Source organism: Sarcophilus harrisii, chromosome 2 (assembly GCF_902635505.1).
Source record: "Sarcophilus harrisii chromosome 2, mSarHar1.11, whole genome shotgun sequence".
Lineage (NCBI taxonomy): Eukaryota > Metazoa > Chordata > Mammalia > Dasyuromorphia > Dasyuridae > Sarcophilus > Sarcophilus harrisii.
Window position 1 is genome coordinate 76,773,760 of NC_045427.1, and position 27,929 is coordinate 76,801,688.

General features: G+C 34.6%; 1 protein-coding gene across 2 annotated transcripts in view; it reads right to left on the bottom strand.

Annotated features, from left to right (window-relative positions):
* ATL2 (atlastin GTPase 2) overlaps positions 1 to 27,929 on the bottom strand; it is a 74,563-nt gene that overhangs the window by 31,440 nt on the left and 15,194 nt on the right. For both annotated transcript variants that reach the window (XM_031950359.1, XM_031950360.1), the window contains exon 2: positions 366 to 610. In XM_031950359.1, coding sequence (XP_031806219.1) covers positions 366 to 610 — 245 coding nt within the window. The remainder of the gene's footprint in view (positions 1 to 365; positions 611 to 27,929) is intronic.

Below are 27,929 nucleotides of genomic sequence, written 5' to 3' on the forward strand. Positions count from 1 at the left end.
AAACTATACTAAAGATCAGTAAAATATATATTACTCTTCTACTGTGGACTATCTATTATAAAACTAGTGGTTTGGAAGAAACAGGACATACAGGAAAAGAATCATTTAAATTTATAATTTTGAAAAAGTTAATAAACTTTCTAGTCTATCTAGTTGCAAGGAAGGCCTCCTAATCCTAATTTGAAAGCTCCCAGTTCCAGTGAATAATAATGTCCTGCATTTTCAGGGCATACAGATACTATGGTTTTAACAAAAAATAAGTGACAAAATTATGGGAAAAAATAAATGGAATACAAACTAGTAATAACCCTGCAAAAATCATTATTTCTATATAGCATTTTATAAAGTGAAGAAATACTATTCACCTTGTTATACATATATCTCAGCATGAAGTCCAATAAGAATGATTTCCCTTTTCGGAAAGCTCCTGCCACAGACACCACTACGATATTAAGATCACGTATATGCTCTTGTAATAAAATTTGCTCCAATGCCTCTTCATCAAGCTCAAAGTTGTGATCATCTTCATGAGCAACAACAATCTGTACTGGACAGGGTTTCTTCATAGCCTCATCTGAGTTTACCAGTTCATTGTCTTCATAATCTTCACCTAAGAGAAAAGAAAAAAGATGACACTTTTTATATTCCTACATTTATTAATAAACCACCCACATTCTTACTACTTTAGTACACATTCAAAGTAGGCTACAAGCCCTTGAAAGACTTGAGGTGTAAGTAACACAGCATCTTGCACTGTTCTATGGAAGGCATCACAGTAGGAACTGGAGTTACAGGAATGGAGATATAACAACTCCTGGTCTCAAAAAGTTTATGTCCTACTGGGGGCAAACACACACACACACACACACAAATGAGCAAATATGTATAAAGAAAGAAATATATGTACGTAGAAAGTAGGCTGGTCAAAAGAGAACCAGGAAAGAAATGACACTGTGAGCACTAAAGAAAAGCTGGGGGTGGATTCCAAGCTAAGATGGGAAGATTCCTATATGATATTTCTCTGTGGATAAGAGATAAAATGTCATTAACAAAGAAAAGCAAATAGATCAATCTGGATGAAATTTGCTATCTGATTGAAATACAGAATGCATAAGGGAGTAAGCATACAGTAAGGCAAACGTGAAATTAATGAGACATATTATAGCTAGAAGTCTTTTATGTTCTAGGAAAAAAGTTTTTAATCCAAGGTTATCTGCCCAGGGAGGAATCCAAAGAAAGATTTCAGGGTATCTGAACATGGATGAGGGAAAAAAAAATTTACTTCTTTATTTTCATTAGCCTTTGCAGGAAATTTAGCATTTCCTTCAATAATTTAAAAAATATTCACAAAAGAGTCGATAACCTTCATGAAACAGTGAAAGGGAGTGTAACAAAGCTGAAGAACTCCTAGAGGACTATGGGAACAAGAATGAATTCCTAAAGTTTTTTGAGAAGTGACAAGGTCAGTTCTGTGCTTTAAAAATACTGTTTTGAGAAGATCTAACTCAGTTTCAATTGATCAACGAGGGACAGAAGCAACTACACCCAAAGAAAGAATACTGGGAAATGAATGTAAGCTGTTTGCATTTTGGTTCTTCTTCCCAGGTTATTTTTACCTTCTGAATCCAATTCTTCCTGTGCAAGAAGAGAACTGTTTGGTTCTGCACACATATACTTTATCTAGGATACACTGTGACATATTTATCATGTATAGGACTTTTCCATCTGTGGGAGGGGAAGGGAGGGAGGGGAAAAGTCAGAACAGAAGTGAGTGCAAGGGATAGTGATGTAAAAAACTACCCAGACATGCGCTCTGTCAATAAAAAGTTATAATTATTTTTTAAAAATATATACTGCTTTGGCAGCTGTGTGGAAGATGAACTGGAGAGAGGAAAGAATTAAGGCAGGGAAACCAACTAGGAGACCATTTAAATGGATTAGACAAGAGGTGGTCAGGACATGAACTAGAGTGGTGATTGTGCTCCTGTAGAGAAGCCTAAAGATAAGAGAAATGCTATGAGGTAGACACCACAAGGCCAATGAAAGGTTAAATAGGAGGAGGGCGATTGTTACAGGGGAGCTTTTATTATAGAGCTTATGAATATAGCATTAAACAAAATCAACTAAGTGATCTATCCTGTGGTTGGGTACACCACACTCAAAAGACAAAGGAAATAATGTAGAGGTTTCACAAAATCCATTTAAATATTTCATAATTAGATTTCTATATATGGAAACATGCACTGTGCTCTGGACAAATTGTGGAATATAACTGGGCTATAAACTCACATATTGTGGGAATATAACTCACAAAGTACTTAGGAATTCTGTGCTAGGAAACAAGTATAAAGAATCCCTACTTACAATATGCTTACATACTGGAAAAACAAATAGAGTATTAGCATAAACTTAATAAGCATAAAGGGATAGAAGGAGTTTGGGAAGGAGAATGTTAGTAGTTGGAAAAATTGGAAAAAAAAAAAGCTTTATCAGATGATCCTTGAATTTCATATTAAAAGAAAAGACTGAGGTGAAAATAAGGATAGCCTAAATTTAAGATATGTTAAGTGACTATAAGAAATCAATAGAAATTTAGAGAAGTGAAGGACATCTTATAGAATACCTTGTAGGAGCAAAAGTAGCCAGGAGAGTAATAGGACCAATGGAACTTCATAATATGGTCCTAATCACGTTTAAAAAAAAAAAAAAAAAAAAAAAAAAGGAAAGATTTCAACACTACACTACAACCAGCAACCAATAATGACCTCAAAATTTTACAGAAGAGCAAAGTAAGGCACAATTTTATTTCATCATGACTAAGATAATAACAAATAAATTACTGTTGATATTTTAAAAGCATCATCAGAATGTATTCATAAAAATGCAATGTATTAATTCTTACAGAATTAATGTTAAGTTTTCATGCCCCTGAGGGTTTCCATGAGTCAAATACCAGCACAAAAGAAACAGAAGACAAAACTATTCAGATAAGTATACAGTTATGGTATAAAGGCACCATGAAAGCTTGTAGCTAAGAGAGCTATGTGATTAAAGAAAAGGTGTCTTGTTTTTCCATTATATATTTTATAAATCCAATGTGCATAAATCTACTGATTCAGTTCCAATCATTAACAATGAAAGAAGAAATTAAAGCTAGTCATAAGAATAACAATTAAAAAGCTCATTCAACTAAAGAAAGGAGCTGAGAAAGTATGACAAGATACTTGATTGAATTTTTAAACTAAAATAAAAAAATCAGATTTTTTTTTTTAAAAATGAAAGTCACAATTTAGCAATATGAGCCGACTTAAACCTAAGCCAAGCAACAAATAAATATCTTTCTCTAAAAATGAGTCTGAAGACAAGCAGCATAAAGAACACTAGGAATATAGTAGTCAGATATTTCTCTCTACTGAATGTAAAAAAGAAATTAATGTTTAAACTTTGGCATGAGGAACATGGAAAAAATAAGAATAACCTAAGAGGTTAAGATTGGAGAACTGGATAGTCATTTAGAAAAATACATTAAAAAAAAAAAAAAAACATAATTGAGAGCCAAGGGATAGGTGAGTTAATAGTATATTAGACTAAGGCTATTTATTAAATTTGTTTTTTAAAAGACTTTTTAAAAATAAAAACAAATGCAAAATGCAGATCAACTATTCTACTTGACGTAGAACCAATCCATCACAGAAGGCAGAAATTCTCAAATCTAGTACCTCCATTTCTAGCACCGTCTGCTTCAAATTTCATTTTATAAATACCTCATTTTTTTTTCCATGGACTTTTTTTTTTAACTCTAAGAACAGGCAAAAATGATACCTGCTTCAGACGCAAAAATAAATAAGTAAATAAATATATAAAGAGACATCAGAGAAGTTTAACTTTATCCATGTACATATTTCATCAAGAAGACAAAGGCTAAGGGACAGCGACTAAGGGACAAGCTAGATGGCAGTGGATAGAACACCAGCCCTAAAGTCAGGAAGAGCTGTTTTAGCAAAATCAAATACTCAATATTTACTAAATTTGAAGTTCTATTTCTTAATGTGACCTAGGTAAAGACACACTCTATTGTTATAACAAATCTTTACAGAATTAGCCCTTTTACTTTATTCTGAGGTTCTTCATCAGTATGCAAGAAACATCTGGGAGACACAACATACCATGCAAATTAACCAGGAACTTATTCCATAAAAATGGCCAAGGCAGAAGTGAATCAGGAATAAATAATTTGTATGTGTAACTATATGAATATGTTAAATGTTATTCCCAAAGTATGTATATCCTACATTCAGAAATCAACTCTTATATCTCATGTTTTATATTCATTTCTCAAAAGAAAGATAACAACAATTTCAGTCCCAGAAGGAAAAGATAAGAGCCGAGGAGGAATCAAGTAATGTATATGTTGTTGGATAAACATGAATATTTTGATTGGGTTTTGAGAATTCCTGTTCTCATTAGTCTGTTGAAAGGATGGATCTATGAGGAAGGAAAATAAGAGAACATGTCATAAAAATAAGTTTTTAAAATTAAGCATCGTTGAAACCTAAGGTCTCTTTACTGTTACTCAAACAATAATTCCACAGAGGGAAGGAAGGAAAGCTGATAAGCTGGGGACTCTAGATAAGTAGTTCCAAACCTTTTTAAATTCATACTCTTTTTGAATGCATACGTGAGAAATTTGAACATAAAAGCAAAAATGACTTTAACTTACTAAAATGAAGCAAATATATTTTTAGAAAAATACAATACACCTCTTCTTTTAAAAAATCATTGCTTATAGGCCATCTAGGTGGCATAGTGGGTAGAGTACCAGCCCTGAAATCAGAAGGACCCGAGTTCAAATTTGATCTCGACACTTTCCTACCTGTGTGACCCCGGCAAGTCACTTAACTCCAATTGCCTCAGGGGAAAAAATCATTGCTTAAAGATAATTGTAAAAATATATATGCCTACATTAGATTTACATGTATTTTTACCATGTTTAACATATCTTGAATTATTTGCCATTTAGGAGAGGGGATGGGGTGAAGGGAGAAAAATTGCAACAGAAGGTTTTGCAAGGGTCATGTTGAAAAATTATCCTTGCATTATATTTTGAAAATAAAGCTTCAATTTAAAAAAAAAAAGAAAAGAAAAGAAAAGAAAAAGCACTGATTAGACCTTTTTGTAGCGGCAAGTAACTGGAAACTGAGTGGCTGTCCATCAGTTGGAAAATTGCTAAATATATTACAATATATAAATGTTATGGAACATTATTGTTCTATATCAAACAATCAGCAGGATGATTTAAGAGAGGCCTAGAAAGACATAAATAAACTGATATAGAAAGAGAAATGAGGAGAACCAAAAGATCATTGTACACAGCAACAAGAAGATTATGTGATGATTAACAATGAGGTGATTCAGGCCAATTCCAATGGTCTTGTGATGGAGAGAGCCATCTGCATACAGAGAAAGAGGACTATAGAAACTGACTGTGGATCACAACATAGCATTTTCACCTTTTTTTGTCTTTATTTGCTTACTCTTTTTCTTTCTCATGCTTTTTTTCCCTTTTTAATCCGATTTTTCTTGTGCAGCATTATAAATGTATAAAAAAATCATTGCTTAACAGTGTGAGATATGGTGATCTGAAGGTCTAGTCATTTTATTTCAATACTTGATTTCAATGACTGTCTTAATTGGAAGTTTTCTCACAAAGACAAGTAGCTAAACAGTATAGTAGTATATTGTTTATAACTATAACTATTGTTTTTGAAAATTAACTAATAAATTTCAGCCTTCACTGATCAAAAGTTTTTGCATTTGTTTTTTAAAAAAATGGGTCCAAACTGACTGAAGCTCTGCTCTCTATTTGCAATATTTTAAAACTGGAAAATTCTGTTTCCAAATTTAAGTGCATAAATATGAAAAATTTTTACATGTGGCACACATCATTTTCAACAACCCAAACAGGAAAGTACTCATGAGAAAAGGTATTCGGTAATATGTCACAGAAAAGACAAGATAAAAGAATGAGGATTAAGAAAAGGCCATCATTGTTGGTGGAATTGTGAACACATCCAGCCATTCTGGAGAGTAATCTGGAATTATGCTCAAAAAGTTATCAAACTGTGCATACCCTTTGATTCAGCAATGTTTCTACTGGGCTTATACCCCAAGGAGATACTAAAGAAGGGAAAGGGACCTATATGTGCCAAAATGTTTGTGGCAGCCCTGTTTGTAGTGGCTAGAAGCTGGAAAATGAATGGATGCCCATCAATTGGAGAATGGTTGGGTAAATTGTGCTATATGAATGTTATGGAATATTATTGTTCTGTAAGAAATGACCAGCAGGACGAATACAGAGAGGATTGGCAAGACTTACATGAACTGATGCTGAGTGAAATGAGCAGAACCAGGAGATCATTATATACTTCAACAACGATACTGTATGAGGATGTATTCTGATGGAAGTGGATTTCTTTGACAAAGAGAAGATCTAACTTAGTTTCAATTGATCAAGGATGGACAGAAGCAGCTACACCCAAAGAAAGAACACTAGGAAATGAATGTAATGCATTTTTGTTCTTCTTCTCGGGTTATTTATACCTTCTAAATCCAATTCTCCCTGAGCAACAAGAAAACTGTTTGGATCTGCACACATACATTGTATCTAGGATATACTAGGATATATTCAACATATATAGGACTGTTCAGTTCTGCACACATATATTGTATCCAAGATCTACTATAACCTATTTAACATGTATAGGACTGCTTGCCATCTGGGGGAGGGGGTAGAGGGAGGGAAGGGAAAAATCAGAACAGAAGTGAGTTCAAGGAATAATGTTGTTAAAAATTACCCTGGCATGAGTTGTCAATAAAAAGTTAAAAAAAAAGAAAAGAAAAGAAAAGGCCATCAAAAAGGACCCATTAGTGTAAAAAAAAAAATCTTCCAGCAGGTCTTTTTGTAGTCAAAACCCAGAAATTCAGCAAGGCTCATCATTTGGGAAATAACTAAACAATTATGAAATATTACTAGAATGGAATTATTTTTTTTGTAGGGGATGAAAAAACAGGGTAATAGAAACCTGGGAAGAATTAAAACTGATGTTGAAAAAAAATTTACTGATCCAGGAGTAAATTTATATGACAAGCACACTGTCAAAAATAAACAGCTTAAGAACTCTGTCCTCCCTAAGGAGATATGGCTAAGAAGGATGGTAGAATACAATCAGTCTTTCATTGTTCTGATTTATTAGCCTTTCCCCACTGTAGATCCACAGTTCCTTCTTTTGATATGACTCCAGGAGGGGCAGCCAGAATGATGAAAGCCTTAATATCAATGATAAATAATAAAATAACTGTTGAAGGAACTGGGATGTTTAGCTTGGAGAACATGACAGGGGTATATCCTAAAAACAAGAATTAGATTTATTCTGATTTGTCTTAGAAAGAAAAGTATGAAGAACAATGTGGTGGAAACCAAATTTTTCATGTTTATTCTGAAGCAGAATAAGGAAGAGTGGGGGAGAGAAAAGGAAAGGAGAGAAGAAAAGCTGTATTTAAGAAAGAGAAAGAAAAGGAATGGTTACTACCTGACTTACAATTTTTAACAATTTTTAACAACTTAACAATTTTTAAGACCAACTGGATCTTTACAATGTTTTACCATTTGTCCTCTGAAAGGTCTTGAAAAACAATTCCAAACTGTCTTCAAAATTTGTCCCATAGATTTTATCTCTATTGATTTGATTATGTTCAGCCACTTAGATCAGCTTAATTTTCCTAGATGCTGTTTCTATTTCTTAATCAGGTACTGAGATTATATAAAGCACAAATGTGCTTTATATAATGGAGTGTGGTTGACCAGCACAATAATAAACTTGATAAACGAGATAAGGCTCTCAATCTCTGCAGTTTCCTAATGTAATTGTTGAGATCACTTATCTACTCCAAGCCTAATTTTTATCACCTAGAAAATTTTATCACCTAGAAAAAGGGATATAAAACTTGCAAAGTTCCAAGATTACTGAGAAAGAAGTGCCTTACAAACTTTAAAGCATGATTAAGAATGCTAGAAAAGAGAGTGGTAGTGTCAGAAAGACCAATCTTCCCGAGTTCAAATCTGGCTTCAGAAACTTCAGAAACTGATTTTGCTTGCCTCAGTTTATTCATCTGCAAAATTAGTTGCAGAAGGATATGACCTTCAAATGGGGTCAAAAAGCTGAAGACAAGACTGAAAAATGACTGAACAAAAACAATAAAAAAAGAATAAATTGAAACTGGTTGCTCCATTTCAGATTATGAGCTAATAATTTTAATTTCTGTTCAATAAATTTATATTTTTTATAATCATTCCCCTTCCATGTGTTTTTACAAATAATTTATGCTCTAAACTACCATTTCTCTCTTATTGTCAAGGAGACAGACATTTGTTTACTGTGGTAGTTTCCAGGTTCTTGTTTGATCCCCTTATTTTAGGGATTGCTTTAAATTGGATTAAATTTCCATAGGCATAAGTCTGTTCTTATATACATTCCCCCGCCCCTTTTTTTGCAACTCCTTTGTAGCAGACAATGTAAATAAAATCTAGTAAAGCTTTTATCCACTCACAAAGACATTAAGAATCAAGGGTCACTGACATATACAATTAAAAAGTAGAGAGGAGTGATTTAGAATGAAGTCTGTAAGTGAAATCGGAATAGCCTAAAAAATCAAAGAAGTATGGTTCATTTTTAGTTAAGTGAAATCAAAGAAAGTATTCTAGGAAAAGTCAGCACTTAAGTTTGTCTCAAAAGATTTCAACAAGCAAAAATAGAAAGATAATAAGAAGGAAATGCACAAAATGAATGAGGATAGAACTAGATTGGGGGAACAATTAGCAATCCAGTTTGGTTGAAATGCAGAAAACACAAAGGAAAATCTTCTTATGGCGATTATTCTGTTGAAACCAAGACAGGTCCCCAGACCTCCAGAAAGCTAATCAGAACATTACACTAAGGAACCTCAATAGCACATGAAACTCAACCTACATCTGAAGCAGAAATAAGGAAACCAAATTTTACAGAGATAAGGATCAGGGGTCCTCAAACTTTTTAAATAAGGGGCCAGTTCACTGCCCTCAGACTGTTGGAGGGCCGGACTATAGTAAAAACAAAAACTTTTGTTTTGTGGGCCTTTAAATAAAGAAACGTCATAGCCCTGGATGAGGGGGATAAACGTCCTCAGCTGCTGCATCTGGCCTGCGGCTGTAGTTTAAGGACCCCTGGATAAGGTGCTCTGGGGCAAGGTTCATAAACAAAAGTTGGCAAGCTCAGAACTTAAACCTCAGTTCTCTACTTCCAGAGTCAGTAATCTTTTGACCATCACCATATGCTCTCCTCTAGGTTCTAAGGAAATGATTCTAATGTATAGTTAGCTTAGTTTTTCATAATTCAAGCTAGATGATTAACTGCTCTCCAATCTATTTCTGTACTCTCCAGATATGGGTTATAGCCTATATTCTACTTGGATAGGAACATTCTCCAACTCACTAGATCAAAATGCTCTCTTCTTCCTTCAAGACCCAATTCAGGTACAACTTCTAAGTCTTCTGTAACAAGTCCAAGAAATTTTCTTCTCCAAACTTTCTCTAAATTTTTCCCTTTTATATTGTATTTTATACTATGCCTATGTTCCTGTTCTTATTTCTATCAAACCCTTGTTTTCATAGCAAGGAATAAAATTTTTTTCACCTTTTTTTCCCCTACTCCAAGCATGATATAATTACCTTTTACAGGTACTTAACTATTTATCGAATTGTGTTCTCACAGTAATTGGTAGAAATTTTGCTCTTTTAATGGAAATGATGCTTTGGAAACAGTTGAAGTCAGAGACTAATGATCAAGGAGTAATGGTAAAGGAGAGGAGAAATGGGTCATCTCAGAAGAGCTTTCAAAGATAATTCTAAACAAGTGTATTCTAAACCTGTTTTGGGAATCAATATATACATTATGTTCTCAAGATGATTATTGTAAAAGAAAATTTTATAAGTTCTGACATTTTTAAGAGGTAAAGACACGCCTGAATTCCACCTTACTACTTAAGACAATACCATCCCACACATTTTTTTTCCTCAAAAATTCATCAAGTATTTCTATCTCTATTTCCTCAGCAGAGATGATTTTTTTCAGAGGTTCAGGGAAAGGAAAGATCCCATGGTTAAAATTCTACAGTAAAGTCAGATATGGGGGAGGAAAATTCTAAAGGCACAAAGAGAAACAAGTGCAAGGAGGAAGAAAGAGGGGAGTTATTGAAGACACTGATGTGAATGGCAGAAAGTCCTCTAACCTCTTAAAATGTATATACTGAGGATTAACTCAAGGACAAATAATGAGACAAATAAAAAAACAGCAATTTCTTCACATAATGATGCCATACTTCACAATAAGCAGAGAAGGGGAGATAAGTAAAGGTGTTTCTAAAATCATACTAAAGAAAAGTAGACTCAAAAGAGGCAGGCCTGATGTTCAGGAATATTAGACAATAATAATGCAGGACAGAGAAAGCAGAGCTACTTCCTCAAAGCTTATTAGCTTGTTTTTTCTACCAAGAAAAATGACCTTTGGACAGAATGGACAGAACTATTAGAGCTGAAATTCAAGATAAGGAAGGAGACAAGAGCACATAGCTGCCATCACTGTTTAATTCACCCAGGCCCTGATGAACTACCCCCTAGAGTACAGTAAAAATTGACCTAGCGGATGTGATTAGTGAGCTCCTGTCAGTGATCTCTGGAAGACTAGACAGAATAGGAGAGATGAAAAAGACTGGAGAAGGGAAAACGCTGTCCTGATTTTCAAAAACAGGAAGAAAATGGGGCTAGCAAAACACAGCCAAGTGAGCTTTAATTTTGATAGCTAGCAAAATCGTAGAATATATCAATAAATTATTAGAAAAGGAAAAAGTGACGACAAAGCCAACATGACTTTATCAAAAACAGATCACAAATCACCTGTACCGTTTTGACAAGAGTTACTAGACTGGAAGATGAGAGGAATGCTTATAGAAACAACATAGATTTCTGCAAAGCATTTGGGAACGTCCTACTTTATTTCTGTGAAAAAGACTAAAACTATAGATTGTATTTGGAACTAATGGTCAGTGCAAAAGAAATGGTGCTATATATTACAGAAGTGGTTAATATTTATTGGTACATTCCAAATATCAGTCTTTTTTTTTACATTTTTAAAAATTATCTGGCTGAAGGCATTATCTCCACACACTCATCAAACTTGTAGCTGGACACAAGGTGGTTAGGGACAGCTACATAGTCAATGACTCTAAAACCAAAAAGACTAAAAGACTGAAATACTTGAGGGTAATTTAATAAGTTGAAAAATAGTAACAATAATAAATGTAAAGCACTTAAATCAATTTTACAAGTACAAGAAGTATAGCTAAATAGCATTTCATGTGAAAAAAATCTCAGAATTTGGATAAAATGCAAATTCAATTAATTTATTTTATAACATGATAATCAAAAACACTAATGCAATCCTGCATAAAAAGGGCAGAGCATCCAAAAAAGCAAATGGTATTTCAGCTACATTCTGCCCTTTTGATATATAAGGGAAATGCTATATTCAGTTCTAAACACCACATTTTAGAAAAAAAAAAATGTTGATAAGATAGGGTGCAGAAATGACAATTTAAGATCTATGCAAAGAGAAGTTTATAAAATCACTGGGTATACATAAACAGGTTATCTTAGAAAGTCAATTTTTTCCCTATTAAAACTCCTCAAGCAAAGAGGCGACTCCTCTACAAATGCCCAACAAGCAGATTCCTGGATTCCAGTCATTCCTACAGGTATGTGAAGTTAAAGCAAATCACAATACTAATTATCATTTCCTTGCTGTAAAATTTTAGTAACTCCCAACTGATTACATTCAGGTTACTGAGGCAAGTAGGGAAAGGTTGTGACTTGACCAAGGTCTTACATCTAGTAACAAATCTGAGGCCACATTTGAACTCAACTCCTCTTGATTCCAAGTCCAATGCTGAGCTGTCCCTATTTATTATCTCTATTATTTAACAAGTGTTATATCAGTACAGATCATAAGTTAGTTTATTTATAAATCATCTAGTCCACACACAAACACCTCATTTTATGAGGAAAAGGAGGTTCAGAACTGAGAATGTGACTTATTGGGGCTGGTGTCATGCAAGTAATAAATGAAAAAGCCAAGATCAAAGTCAGGCCTTTTTATTTCCAAACTGGGCAAAACTCTTCTTGTTTCAAGTGATATCTGAACACAACATGAAAAGTTAGGTCAAGATAGTCGAGTTTTCCTTAAAATGACAAATTATCCAATTTAAACTTAACTACAACAGATTTGAAATTAATACAAATTTAAAGGATTTTTAAAATATGAAAATAAGGCCAAGATCAAAATTTAAATATTATACAGTATATGTACATGTATATACTCGGACCCAAGTTTTCTAATACTACAATTCTATGAAAAGTTAGTGTCATGTATGACACTGTGTATGGCTAATAAAATATTCAACTTATCTAGGTCTTTTTATCAGTAAAGTAAATGTCTTTTTATCAGTAGTTGACATAAGAATTTGCAGACTTAATAATGATTGTCCTTGACCTACATAGAGATTAAAGAGTAAAAAGCTGGATGATCTGAAGAAGTTGGTTGTCTTTCTAAGAGCCATGTAAGTTACCAGGTAAGAGAGGACACATTAAGGGTTATATTAAGCATTTGTAGTCCTGATGTAATAAGAGAAGTCTTTAGTCATTCTGTGGCATATGTACAAGATAAAACATCAAACCTCCCAAGACTTATCAAAATGGATGACAACTACTTACTTTTCAGTGACTGACACAGACATAGATGACACTAGCTGAAAGAAACTAAAAAATACTGTCAATGATTATGAAGAGTTGCACAATAAAGTCAAGAACACCAATGAAGAAAACAAAGAGAAAAACTAATTTAAGAAACGAGTTATCTGCTAACAAGGTAGCATAAAAATGGGATCTAGAATTTTTAAGTTTTAAAGGTTATAATACAGGGATAACTAATTTCTAGCCAGAAAACAAAGGTTAATAAAAATGTTTTTGCAAATATATTCAAAAGTGTAAATTTAAAAAGATGGGAAGGGTTAGGGTTAGGGTCTAGACACAGAAAGCCAATTAACAAAAGGAATGCAAGGAGGGGGAAAACTGACCTCATAGAAATTAACTCATCATTGCAATATATTATAGAACCTCTAATCAGAGAAAGAAGATGAGCTTGGCCCAGAGGGAGGAAATAGTATAACAGTAAACTTCTACTGGTCTCAAATTTGCCAAAACTAAGGGACTAGTTGTTCTACCAAACTAGTCTACCAAAGTAGTTGGTTCTACCAAAAACAGAATGGATAATAATTTCCTGACTTACCTAGAGGTAGCCAGAGGCCCAGTGGATAGAATTCTCAGCTTCAAGCCAGCACTTAACACACTTCTCAGACAATATTATTATTATATTATTATGACATACTATTACTATCATTTTACTTACCTGAATGATTTCATCCTTCAAAAGATGGAAAAAGTGATAAGAGGAAATCTTATTGTGGATCCGATTTTTACTAATAAGGAGGATCTGACTGCTGAGATGGATGTATTAACAACCTTTGGGTGAAGTGACCACTTTACCCTACAGTTTACAATAAAAATTAACATATTCCCAATACTGCCACGGGTTAGCAAAGCACATTCCATATATTGCCTCATTTGATCCTCAGAGTAACCCTGTGAGATGAGTCCTATTATTACAACAATTTGACAAATGAGAAGACTAAAACTGAGAAATTAAGCGATTTGCTCAAGGTTACACCAGGTAGAAAATGCTGTTTTGAAGCAGGATTTCAAATCATATCTCCCAACTCCAAGTCCAGAAGTCTTTCCACTAATAAGAAAATTAGGCCTAACTAGGCATTTTGGGAAAGCAAATTTCAGTAAGTTGGGAGGAAAGTTGGTTAGGATCTTATGGACTAAAATGTTCCAGGGAAATTCAGTCCAAAAAGAATAAGATGCTCAAGAATGAAATTCTGAGGAAACAGTTCTGAGGAAGAAAACTGATGTGTCTGAAGAAGCCAATGTAAATAAACAAAGAATAACTCATAGATCACTTTGCATTTTTTTTTAAAGGTCAAGTGATAATAGATGAATATAAGAACATGGCTCAGCCCTATAAAAAAAGCAGTGTCAGTAATGTTAAGTAATGTCAATGTTAAATGTCAGAATGAGCTGAGGCTCATGAGAGAAACTAAAGATAACAAAAAAAGCTTTTTTAGTTAATGCTGGGGGAAAAAAAAAAGAACCTTTGCTCATGGGGTAAACGAGACAAAATGGGATTCAAGACAATGGTCTGAATCTAGTAAAATGAAATTCAGTAAGGATAAATGGAAAGTCTTGCAATCAGATACAAAAAATAATTTCAAGAAGGAAAAAAGCACAGATTGCAAGCAATTCTGAAGCAGAACTGGGGGTTTTAATGACGTGCAAGTTCAATATGAATCCCACAATGTGACATGGCAGCAAGGAGTCTTGGACTACATTAAGAGGGTAACAACTTCCAGGAAGAGGGAGATGACATACTTTGTCCTTGTTAGATCTCCTTTGCAATGTTGCATACAGTTCTGATATGCCATGTTCTGGCATATATATGTAAGTTGGAAGGTGTCCAGGACAGAGCAACCAGAATAGGGAAGGGCCTTTATTATAAGACAGGAGAAATTAGGCATGGATTTTCTTTAGAAAGGAAGACACAAGGGGGCAGATTAACTGTGTTCAAGTATTTAAAGGGCTGTCAAGAGGTTGAGCAAGACTTGCTCACTAGTCCCTAAGGGGAGAACCAGGAGCAGTGCTTGGAAGTTGCAAATAGTCGAATGTAAACTTAATGCAAGAAAAATTTGCTCAAAAGTAAGCTGCTCAAAAGCTGCCTGCCTTAAGAAGTAGGGGGCTCTCCCTTTTTAGCAGTCTTCAAATAAAAGCTGAATAACTGCCTGTCAAAAAAAATTATTAAAGGTAGGCTACCTATGTGACTCAGTGGATAAAAAATTTAAATCTGGCCTGAGATAGGAAAGCTGTGTCTCTGGACAAGTCACTTAATCCTGTTTACTTCAGTTTCCTCATCTAGAAAATGAGCCAGAAAAGGAAATGGTAAACTATTTCATTATCTGAGTCAAGAATACCCAAATGGGGTCATAAAGAGTCAAACATGATGAAAACAAATAAACAACAGCTATGTGTTTTGAACTAGATAACTGCTGAGGTCCCTTCTAAATTCAAGTTCTATGAGTCTAAGATTCTATACCAAATTTTAGTGACTTGCCCAATGTCATACACCTCCTAAAGTGAATAGCATAACATTTTATCAATTTCCACAAGTAACAGAATTTTAAACTACAGTATAAATGGCAAAAACAAACCAAAACCAAAATCAAAACCAATTTTAAAAACCTCTGTCATCCAGAATAATAACTGAAAGGAATTTTGATACTGAATATGCAGATATATATGCAACAGCTTATAACTCTCAATACTCAATAATTCCTGACTCAATGTCTTCTTTTAATTTATTTCAGAATGTGATCTTAGAAGCAGAGTTTGTTTTAAAAAATTGTAATTCTTTGGTCACGGTGTGTGTGATATATATATATATATATATAAAGATCGCTAATTGTATCCATGTGGTTTTCCTAATAAGGATATAGGAGTAGTTTGTCATTTCCTTATCTAGCAAATTAAGGTAAAAAGAAGTTTGATTTTTTTGATTTGCCCAGTCACACAGCTAATAAATAAGTGTATGAAGTGACATTTGCATTCAGGTTTTCCAGATTCCAGGTCCATAACTCCAGCCACTAACATAGACAACAACATTTTTTAATTGTTCAGGACCATTTTTCTGCTTTTCCCATAGTAAAAAAAAGTGTGCTTTTCAGATATTTCTGGTTAAATGATAAAGGAGGAAAAATAAAGAGGAAAGCGGAGAGGATATTTGCAGCAATTTAAATTTTGAAGTAGACTGCTCTTTCTAAGATCTAGCTCAGTGCACACTTTGTATGTAATATAAAAATCAACAAATGATATGATAGCATTTGTTGATTTGTATATTACATACAATCAATTTTTGACCTTGGTGGCAACATACCAATAAACTTGAGAATACGGAGATTTAGTGAAAAAATATGTGGTTTTTATATAAAAACATTGTATGAATGAATTTTTAAGGCTTTCGGTCCCAAACACAAATTATAATGGGACAGGAGAATAGTAGTAAACAAACTAAAAACTCTAATGTTCATTACTATTTTGCCCCATACACAGAAGCATACCAGCTGTCTCATTAAAAACAATGTAACAAATACTGCCCTTCCTTACTAGGTTTTTTAGGAAGAATGGGGGAGACTCCTACTAAAATATTCTGCTTCTTCCCACTAGAAGTCAATTTTGTAACCACAGCAACCAGCCTTGAAGTCACAGAACTGAATTGTACCATTCTTACAAAAAACTGAGGCAGAAAAATTATGTATTTATAAACAAATATTAAATATAATTAATAAAAGTCTTTAAAAGTAGTGGAATATTTTTCTCACCTAGGGGAATAAAGGTCTAAAAATTAAAAACTGTGGAGAATTCTAAGAAATGAAAAAGGTGATCCAAAGAGTAATTAATATAAATAAGTTAGCAGAGATGCAAAGATAAAACATGATACCCCCTTATAGACAATAAACAATCCTACAAGGAAACCTAAGAGTTATCTATGAGATAAACATCTAGAAAAGAACAAGTCTAGTGCTCTACATAAGGATCCCCAATAGCAGAAACGAACAAGAATCAAGAAAATGTTAGACATTTTCAAAACACTGACAGTTGACACTTTAAATACAACTACATAGTGACTAACACTACTGAAGAGATTCAACAAGATCAAAATCAATATTGATTTTTTTTTTCTTTAAGTCAAACCAGAAAACAAAAGGAAACTGCAAATTGATAAAAGAATGATTCAGAAGTTTCTCTCCAAGAAATGCAAGTAAGAGTTGGCTAAATTGGTTTTAACAGGAAGTAGAGAGTGATACTGTGAAAAAAATACTGGGCTTGGAGTCAAAGATCAAAGTTCCTTTTTTCAAATGCAGATCCAATCACTAGTTTTCTTTGCCACCTAGTTATCTTTTCTCCAAGTCTCTTCATCTGCAAGATAAGAGAACTAGACTAGATGACTTCTAAGATCCTTTCAGGCTTAAATCTACCATCTATAATTCTGCATCAAAAGTCAAACTTCTTATACCCTAGTATTCAAGATAAGCATTTATTTAAAGGGGAAAAAAATAAAAATAAAACAAAACCTTAAATTTCAGCATCAGTTGTAGAAAAGATGTAAAAAAATTTTTTTACAAATTTAATAATAGCCTCTTCTCAATTAAAATTGATATACATTTTAAATTCAACATGTCTAAAACTGAACTCATTGGTTTTCCTCACACCCTTCCCCCTTCTTTCCTAACTTCCCTAGTATATGGATCAAGGATACTACCATCCTCCCAAGTCACCCAAACTTACAGTCCACACATCATCATCATCATCAACTCCTCACTCTCACCCTCGCATCCAATTGGTTGCCAAGTTTAACGAAACTTTGGCCCTCACTATCTCTGGTATATGCCCTCTTCTCTCCTCCACATGTCACCACATAGGTGTGGACCCTCACCACCTCACTCCTCGACTACTGAAGAAGCCCCCTTCTAGCTGCTTATTGTGCCAAGACTCTGAAATTATCATCCACCAAGCTGCCAAAATGATCCTCCTGAAGAGCAAATATGACTACCCTCCACCCACTAATTCAATAAAATTCAGTGGCTCCATATTACCTCCCATCTTCAGGACTACAGCTCACTACGTCTGAAGACGTCTGTATTTGTCAATTACCAAATCTCCTCAATTCTATTCCCACATCTATAGTATCAGTCATCATCGGAATTCAGGCATATGTCACCATGATTTATTTTAACTCCCTCTAAACTGATGTCCTGCCTTCTAGACCCTTCCATTTCCAATCTATCCTCCACACAGCTTGCCCGAGATGACAGGCATCTCAGTTCAAAAAGCTGCAGAAGCTCCCTAATTTACTCAGCATATAATACAAACTCTTGTTTCACATTTAAAGCTTTTCAAAAACAGTTCTAACCTGATTCAGAGCAATTTCACATTACTCCCTTTTATATATTCTAGATCCCAGGCAAAATGGCTCAACTTTTTATTCTCTAAACACAACCCTTCTACTTTACTGCTTTTCTCACCTACTGTGACTTTGCATGGAACACTCTCCTAGTTCATCTACGTCTTCTTCAAATTCCTACCATCCATCAAACTCAACTCAACCTTCCAAGAGCTGATCCTGATTCCAAATGCCCCAAAATGTATTTATTATACATACCTGCCCATTTACATGCTTGCTTCTACCTATTATAATGTAAACTCTTTCAGGGCTTCCTTTGTTTCTTTTTTAGTCTTTGTATTCACAGCAACTAACTGAATAGGCACATAATAAATGTTTGTTGTATTGAACTAAAACATTTAAAGATTTAATTGGAACAATCATAAGAAAAATGAGAAAAAGATCTACAAAAAAATTTTAAAACAATTTTTTTAATCATTAAGAAAAAACCACTATCTAACATCAATATCCTGGATGCTACCAGAGAAACAGCATAAAGAAAACAAATGAGAAAAATAACAGGATTGGACTAATTATATACACAATAGAAGATAAAAAAATCATAAGGGCATCAAAGCATCCATGTTCAAAATACCTAAAGATGAGCTTATTAAGACATTAGGGGAGGGGCAATAAAAAACCTTATTATCATTGACCCAGAGCCATATACACAATGACAATGCCAAGCAAAAGTGCAGTCAAAAGAAACAAAATTGAGTAACTAAAAAAAAAACAAAAAAAAAACAATGCAGGTCCAAGACAGAGAAGAGATAATGAATAGGAACTATGAGGCCAGAATATTTTCTATACGATCAGATATGGCCATTGTATCAAATGTTTTTGTCCTTTTATCTTGTGACAATTTGGGGGGAGAATGGTTGAAAGTACCAATATAAAAATAATAGACATTCATTTATGGGAAAACTTGAATTTGAATAAGCAGAACCAGAAGCATAATTCATACAATATCAACAGTATAATGATAAATTACTTTGAAAACCTTGAAGAATTTTGATCAGCACAAACATCAGTCATGATTCCAAAAGAATGATGATGAAACATACCACCTTCTTCCCGACAGTGGTAACAGACTCAAGGTGTAGAATGAGACCTATTTTTGGACAAGCCATTGTGGGAATGTTATATGTGACAAGGAATGTTGTTTAAAGAATATATTATTTACATTATAATATTTATGAATATTGGTTTTAATTTTGCTTTTTTTTAAGTAGGAAATCTAGAAAGGGAAAATATATTCTTGTTTAGACAATTTAATTTAAAAATTAAATAATTTTAAATGTTGAATTTTTTTTAAATAATCTATTCAAATATCTCTGTCAAGGTACCTCTAAAGACAATGTTACAAGTAGATTAATAGGCTTTTTACAATTGATGATGCCCCAGCAAATCATATAAACTGACTAAAAAAACATTAAAAATCTTACTATAGGCCCTTTCCCTCAGCTGCTTATTTATCTTAAATCATGAGACCAAAGGGCCTAGTTGTACAAGGGAGTAAACGTGACCCTTTATCAGAATATCAAATTTTAGCAATTAAAAACCCTGAGACTCCAGAAGCTGGGTTTTAGTTCCTCCTCTGACACTTGAGGCTTGCAGGGTTCCTTTCATAATCTGTATATTTCTGACACTCAGGAGTTCTATGTAGCTCCACTCCTGCTTATCCTGAACTTCAGGACAAGCGAAATGAACCTGTTACTGAGCAAGTCTCCCTTCCATGCCTTTGAACTAGTTACCCTAGAGAGCATTAGAATGTTCTAAACCCTCACCCACCTCAAATTCCCCGACTTCCTTCAAGACTCCGTTAAAATCCTATCTGGTCCAGAATGTCTGCCCTAGTATCAGGTGCTAATGTCTTCCATTAATTCTACATATGTCTCATATACACCTAAATTGTATGTGTATTTTTTCCTCCCTCTGTTCCTATAAGAATACAAGGTTCTTGAGAGCAAGAACCAGCCTCTGCCTTTCTTTGAATCCCACAGCTAACATTTTAATAAACAGTAAAATTTATTTTTTTTGGAGGGTAAGGCTATTATAGTCTCAAGTCCTTTTTCAGACCCTTCCCCAGAAGCACTCTCTTTATCACAGGAATTAAAACTACTTTGCCTTCGGTTCTGCCACACATATATTGTATCTAGGATATACTGTGATATATTTAACATGTATAGGACTGCTTGCCATCTGGGGGAGGGGATGGAAGCAGAGAGGGGAAAAATCGGAACAGAAGTGAGTGCAAGGGATAATGTAAAAAATTACCCAGGCATGGGTTCTGTCAATAAAATGTTATAATTATGGGGAAAAAAAACTACTTTTCCCCCATTCCCCAGTTGCTAACTGTGAACAAAAACTTACTTTCAGCATCTAGTTAGCAATACGGACAGACGAGAACTGTAATTTACAGAGAACTCCTGGTGAGGAAACTCTACCAATGCAGGTCAGCACAATCTACACTGCACAGTCTTGGATGACAGATGACCTGCCAAGGGTACACAGACAATCCAAGAGCAGAGGTGAGTCTTCCTGGTTTCTGGGCAGGCTCTCAGGCTGATGGGTCAGGCCCCTAACTACCTAGTTATCCAGGATAAGTGAAGACAGGAAGCTCTAGTATCTCTCGTCTCCTGGAATTAAGTGTCCTTTCACTGGGAGGTATGTGTCTGGTAAGGCCTTTTCTCCTCTCTCCCCTCCACCTTTCATTCAATTCCTCCTTATCCCTACAATCTATACTGCTTCCTACTAATGTGGCCATGACTACGCCATCTCTGCTAGCTATGGTCTTATTGCTTCCCCCTTCAAGAGAAGTGGTGCCTCCATTTCTTTTCCTCTCTTTTAAACCCTGTGCAACTTGGTTTTTTATCAATTAATTGATAACTTGGACCTTATCAATTAATTGAAATGTCTGTCTCCAAAGTTACCAATAATCGTTAATTTATAGCCAAATCTGATGTCTTTTTCTCAATCCTAACCTTCTTGATTATTCTACAGCCTTTTAACACAATCACCCTCTTTTCCCTGATAGTCTCTTCTCTCCAGGTTTCCACGACTGCTCTCTTGCTTCTCCTAACAAATAAATCCTCCTCAATCTCTTTTGCAGCACAGATCAGGCCTATTAACCATAGCTGCTCTGCTATGAGCTGCTGCTGGGCTGGGCTCTCTTCTATATTATTTTGCTTGGTGATCTCATCAGCTTCCATGGATTCAATTATCACCTCCATCCAGATGACTACAGATCTATTTATACAGGCTCTAAATCCTGCCCAGATCTCCAGTCACACACCACCAACTGCCTACTGTACATCTTAGATTGTAGTGACAGAGACATCTAGAACTCAACATTTCCAACTCATGGTCTTCTCCCAAACTCTGCCCTCTACCAAACTTATAATTGTTGAGGGTACCATCATCCTCCCAATTATCCAGGCCCACAATCTCTGTGTCACTGATTTCTCACTAATATTTACCCTGAGTTAAGAGACTGTTGCCGTTTCATCATTTTTACCTTTACAATATCAAGTATGTGTCCTCCTTTTTTCCATTTACAATTGCCACCTTGGCAGAGCCTATCTCCTCACAGCTGGTCTACTGAACTGACCTCATGTCTCTCCTCCTCCGATCTATTCCTCAATCAACCACCAAATTGAGGCATAGTGAATAGGGCTGAGCCCGGAGTCAGGAAGATCTGAGTTCAAATTTAGCCTTAGAAACTTATTAGTTACTTAACTCTGGACAAGCCATTTAACCTATTTCCTTTCCTTTTTTCCCCTAAAGATTCTATCGGACCATGTCATCCTCCCTACCTCCCTACCCCCATTCAATAAATGCCAGGATCAAATATAAAATCTGTTTGGCTTTCTTTAAAATCCACAATGTTTTCATCATGTTATCCCTTCCTATTTTCCAGTCTTATATATAGTCTCCTCCACATACTCTATCAACCACAAACACTGGCTTTCTTTCTCACCTATATCTCCTGATTCCTTCAAGATGTAACTAAAATCCCATTTTCTGCAAAAAGCTTTTCACATCTCTCCACCCCTCCCTATTACCTCCCATTTATAATCTGTGTATGTTTGTAGAAAAGTCAAATGGACAGATAAAAATGTACAGAGATATTTTACATATATGCATGTTTACATGTATATGGAGGAGGGGATATTTGTTTACACATCATCTCCTGGTGAACTCCTTTAAGGGAAGGATTGGGTTTTTGCCCATCTTTAAAACCCAAGCAACTCACCCAGAATCTGGGCACCTACTAAGTGCTTAATGAACACTTACTGCCTGAACAATAGTAGACACACCTTTTATGACCCAGGGAGGCTGGTGGTCCTTGCCTCAAGCACTGAGCCTATGCTTCTAGTTTTGGCTCTACTTGTAGAAGCTCAATCTGATTTTGGAGTATAAAATAAGAGAAAGGATTGGAGTCTAGGAGCAAGGAGTCCAGTCAGAGGGCTGTTGACATTGTCCAGGCATACCTAGTAATGGCTATGGGCATAAGGATGAAAAGAGAGTGGTCAGAGGATTACAGATTTAAAACTGAAATGGCGTCTATCATCTAATCCAACCACATTTTTCAGATGAAGAAGCTGAAGCCCTTACGAAGTATTTAATACTGATAGCAAAATTCAGAGTGGGATGTGAATCCAAGTCCTCTGACTCCAAATCCAACAAGCCCTTTGCCTTCCCGAGGCCACTATACTTGTTGAAAGAGGTGTTCAACCAGAAAACATACTTTCCATTATGCCTTTACCTACTCATACTCAAAACAGACTAAGCAATAAACAGTACACGTGCAATCTGGATTAGTTAGCAAAAGTTACAAATGTTTAAAAATAATTCCAAGAAACCTGTTATAACAAGAATTCAAGGAAATCGCAGGACTGATGAGAGAAGAAATTTATCACTTTTTTGGCCAAAAGTTAATAAGATAGTAATAACACTGGATTTGACATCAGATCTTGGCTTTGAATCGTGATTCTACTATTTACTACTTGTGTAACATTAAGTCATCTAATTTTGGGGGGCCTAAGTTTCTGTACACCGAAAATTGAAGATGCTGCCTAGAATACCTCTTATTGTGATCATTTTGAACCTAACAAGTGTCATTAGTTCATTAACTTAAAATGACTCTCTTCGATTATATAACTAATAAAAGCCATCCTCTGTCAACAGCCATAACTGACTATAGAAAAAGGCACCCGTCGTCTTTCTCCTCTTTGGAGCTTTGATTACAACTCTGCTTTTTCAAAGAGATCTCAACAAGAGACTAAGAGAATTCTTAATCTCTATAGACAAATCTTAGGACCAGCAAGAGTATACTTCACCTCAATAAAAACAACTCTTAGGTTTTAATATAAACCTTAATAACAAGCCTCATTGATTTGTTCCCAATCATATTTTCAATTCTGTATCTTCATCTCCAGGAAGGACTCTAGTCCCTTACACTCTACCAACTAATTGTCTAGAATGTTACAGGATTTATGCTTCAAGTAGGAGTTCCTAACATCACTTCTAATACCTGCAATTCTATGACTGAATGTTGCCATGACACTCGGCTTACCTAGTATTGACATATACTCCATCTATTTGAATTCTGAAAAGGTGAATTGAGATTCTGGCTTTTAATCAACCACTAAACCACCTACTTCTTTGCAACAAATGCTATTATTTGTCCAAATAAATAAAACCTCCCTGCCAGAGTCAAGAAGCATTAGGAGGACTCCTTGGCACAAATGATCATATTATCTTCACCAAGAGGAAAGAGTCCTGGATTTGGAGTTAAAGACCTTCATTCAAATTCCACCTCTGCCACTTGTGACCTTGGACAAGTAGCTTGATCCCCTGGGCCTTTCTCTGTAACAAAGGCATCAATAGTATCATTATCCAACCTCCTTTAAATCAAGTCAAATCCATCTTGATATCTTAACTACTTTAACTAGACACATACTGAACTGAGATTAATCATGATAAAAGGCAGGGGGTGAAAAAGGTTGACCTAAAGAAAAGGAAAAATAAAGGAAAAAACAATTGAAAAGATAAAAAAAAAAAAAGATGACAAAAAGATCAAGACTCTTACATTCACAAGTTAGCCTTCCTACTCGTAGGATCCCCCCCCCAAAACCTACTTCTCATAAATTTTTATTCCCTCAACTTAGTTATCTTATATAGCTGGCATTTCTAGAATGCTATCAAATAAAAACAGTGACAATAGCCACCCTTTCTTTAACTATTATCTTATTGGAAAGACTTCTTTTATTTCTTCACTATAGATAACAATAGCTCTTGGTTTTTAAGAATTGTTTTTCATAATCAGTAGAGACTCATTTAGTGCTTGTTTTTAGTGGTTTAATAAGTGCTTAATGCTTTAGTGCTTAGTGATTTTAATATTTCTAAACTTGATACTATATTTTATCAAAAATATCATAATCATAAATTGACGCTGATATTTTTATGTTTATAGTTATCCTAATGTCAGACCATCCTTACACTTGTTTTAATTCCTATTTGGTCAAAAGTGAATCATCTTTTAAATATATTGCTGAGGCTATTTTGTTTCAAAACATTTTATTTTAACATTTTTGCATCAATATTCATTTTTGATGCTGGCTTATAGTTTCCACAATCTTCACATCCATACCTGTCACCAGATGAATTGCTTCTACCCTTTGTCAAAAAGGCCCCTGTACCTTTACTGACTATGCTTTCTTCTTCCTGGAACTGGTGTACTTGTACACATTATTCTATCCACTCTTAGGGATATTAAATCAAATGTTACTTTTACTCCCAAGTTTTTCTTCATCCTATGGTCATCTCACTTTCCCCAATTTGAAATAAATATCTCCTTTCCCTTTAAAGTACTTTCGATACTTAAGGCTTGCATGTGGATAACATCAAGTGAATGAACTCTCTTCTACTAGATCACTAGTGCTTGAGACTCTAGGTTTAGACCCCCTCAATGCCTAGTACAGTATTCTTTAAGGAATAAATGTTGCTGAATAACATTTTCAGATTTATTTTCTTAGTACCTACTCTATAGACAATGTTATATTAAATATTAAAATGAAAAATAGAAATGAATGTAAAAGACCCAAGGTCAAGTTAGATTAGGGTTTCCAGAGCAAATCTCCAAAAAAACAAAAGCATCTGCCAAGTCTCTGGAAGGAAGATGCCAATTCCAATTTTGCCACATCTTCCCACCCCCAGATAACTTCATATAGCAGTAATTTAAATAAATGCTCATCCCTCAGACTTGGCTTAAAAATCAGACAAAATACCTACAAGGACAATAGCAAGCTTTAAAAAGAAAGGAAAAATGCCAAAGATGTAAAAACAAATGTGTTCTTTAAGGGTCAAGCTAAAAAAAAAAATTTTTTTTGATTCTAGTTGATTCAGCTTGTCCATATATCCTGCCTGCTCTTCTTTCTTCACTATCCTGTTTGGTGATCTGGGCGCACACACCCAATTTAAGTATTAACCACATGCCAAAACAAACATAAAGGTCAGATCTCCAATCACAGTGAAGCTGAAAACTGATGCAGAAATCTAAATTATTCAGATAAGAATTATTCCCAAATTGTCCAGAAACATATGTTCATTTTAAAAACTATTATATTTCTCAGTTCCCCAAATAAAGAATTACATCACTACATCATAACTACATTTAACTAAATATTCACTCATTTAACCTACTTTGTGTAGTATTTCTTGCAAGGTCCTTCAGGAGGCAAAAAGGTTTAGATAAAAAGAGTACACATTATAACCTATTCCATCTGTGAGTCCAGGCTGAATTTCAACCTTTTGTAACCTTCTCTTGGAGAGTTGCTGAGGCTATAGCATTCATTACACTGAAGCCTCTCTGGAATGGAGTCTCTCCAATTTAACTAAATTTCTCCTAAATGGGGAGTCATTTTGCTCCTACTTCCCAGCTTTGTAAGCCACGAGTTTACATTATGCCAATATAGGCATTAAAAAGCTTCCTCCACATACCACAATAATTTATCAAAGTAGAATTCTACAAAGAAAAATATAGCGTACATCCTTAAATATTTCTTTTAGACTATCATAAATTCTTAGAAAACAGATATCACTATTTACTTCTTACAAAAGGTCAGCATGATACTATATGTGTAATAAAAGATACAAATAATACAGTATGGTTCTCCACCCCTCCAAGAATATCTACATCTTCCCAATCCTTCAAGACAGCCAAGGTTTTAACCATTTAAGATTGCTACATTCCCTCGCCAAATCCCAAAGACTTTGGTACCTTACTTTGGCTTCCTCTCTGAACTTATTACCTACTACTGACTTGGCATTTAAATACAAAGCAATACTATCCTCACATATATAGTTTATCTCAAATAAAGCACAAGATCCTTGAGAATGGCAACCCATCTTAATACATTTCAGGCCAGCTAAGACAGCCCTTTATATGCTGTAAATATTCCACAGAGAAAAGAGAAGATGATTTCTGCTCATGTTTTATATGTCACCATCCACCAGTTCTACAACAATAACTATCTCAAACCCACATGTTCCTTGAGGAAAACAAACCCACTAGAGAAATTAAATGATATTTAGATGATGAAAAAAAGGGAGTAGTAGAACAGAGAGAGAAGTAAATAATATGTCTCAGGAAAGAAGTAAAATTGCAGGAAATATAAAAAATATTAACAAGAGATAAACAGCAAATACACATAAAGTTTTCAAAATAACTGCAAACTATCAAGAAACATGGAAAAAATGTTCTAAATCCTTACTGAAAGTTAAAATAACTGAAGTTTTTACCTCAGCCTTCAAACTGACAAAGATGGGGGGAGGGAGGAAGGATCAAGAAAAAAGGTTGTAGGGAAAAGGCAGACACACTGAAATACTTGAAAGAGTTGCAAATTAGTATAATCGTCTAGAAATCAAGTTGCAGTTATGTGACAAAAGTCACTAAGTTGTTTTATATCCTACGACTCAGCAATTCCATAACTGGTCATATTCCCCAAAAGAGATCAAAGAAAGAAAATAGGCCCCTATTTATACCAAAGTACTTATAGCATTACTTTTTTGTGGTAGTAAAAAACTTGAAACCAAGTGGGTGTTCATATATTACGGAATAGCTGAACAAAATATATGAATGTAATTGATGAGATGAGTTCAAAGAAACAAGAAAAGACTTACATAAACTCATTCTTAAATAGGACCAAGAGAATATACCCAAACACATAAAATAAAATTAAAAAAACTAAAAGCTGAGCTCCTGAGAGATCTAGAAAAGGCTATAAAATAATCTTAGAAGACATAAGAAAATATATCCCTTTTTCTAACAAAACAGTGGAAGATCATGGATACAAAATGCATATTGTCAGACCCAATTTTTTTTTCTTGCTCAACTGTTTCTCTTTGTTACAAAAAAGGCTCCATAGAGTGAAATGAATGACATAAAAACAAAAGGCAACAATAAAACATTTTTTTAAAACTAATACTTGGGAGATAAGTAATTCAAAAACCCTCTAACTCTTACACTTTATGATGACCCCCTAACTCTCACACTTTATGAGGTCAAGATATAAACCACAGTACCAATAAATTCAACTATGATGTAACAGAAAGAGTACTGAATACAGAATGAAGAGACTTGGATTCCTATCACAGTTCTGTCACTTA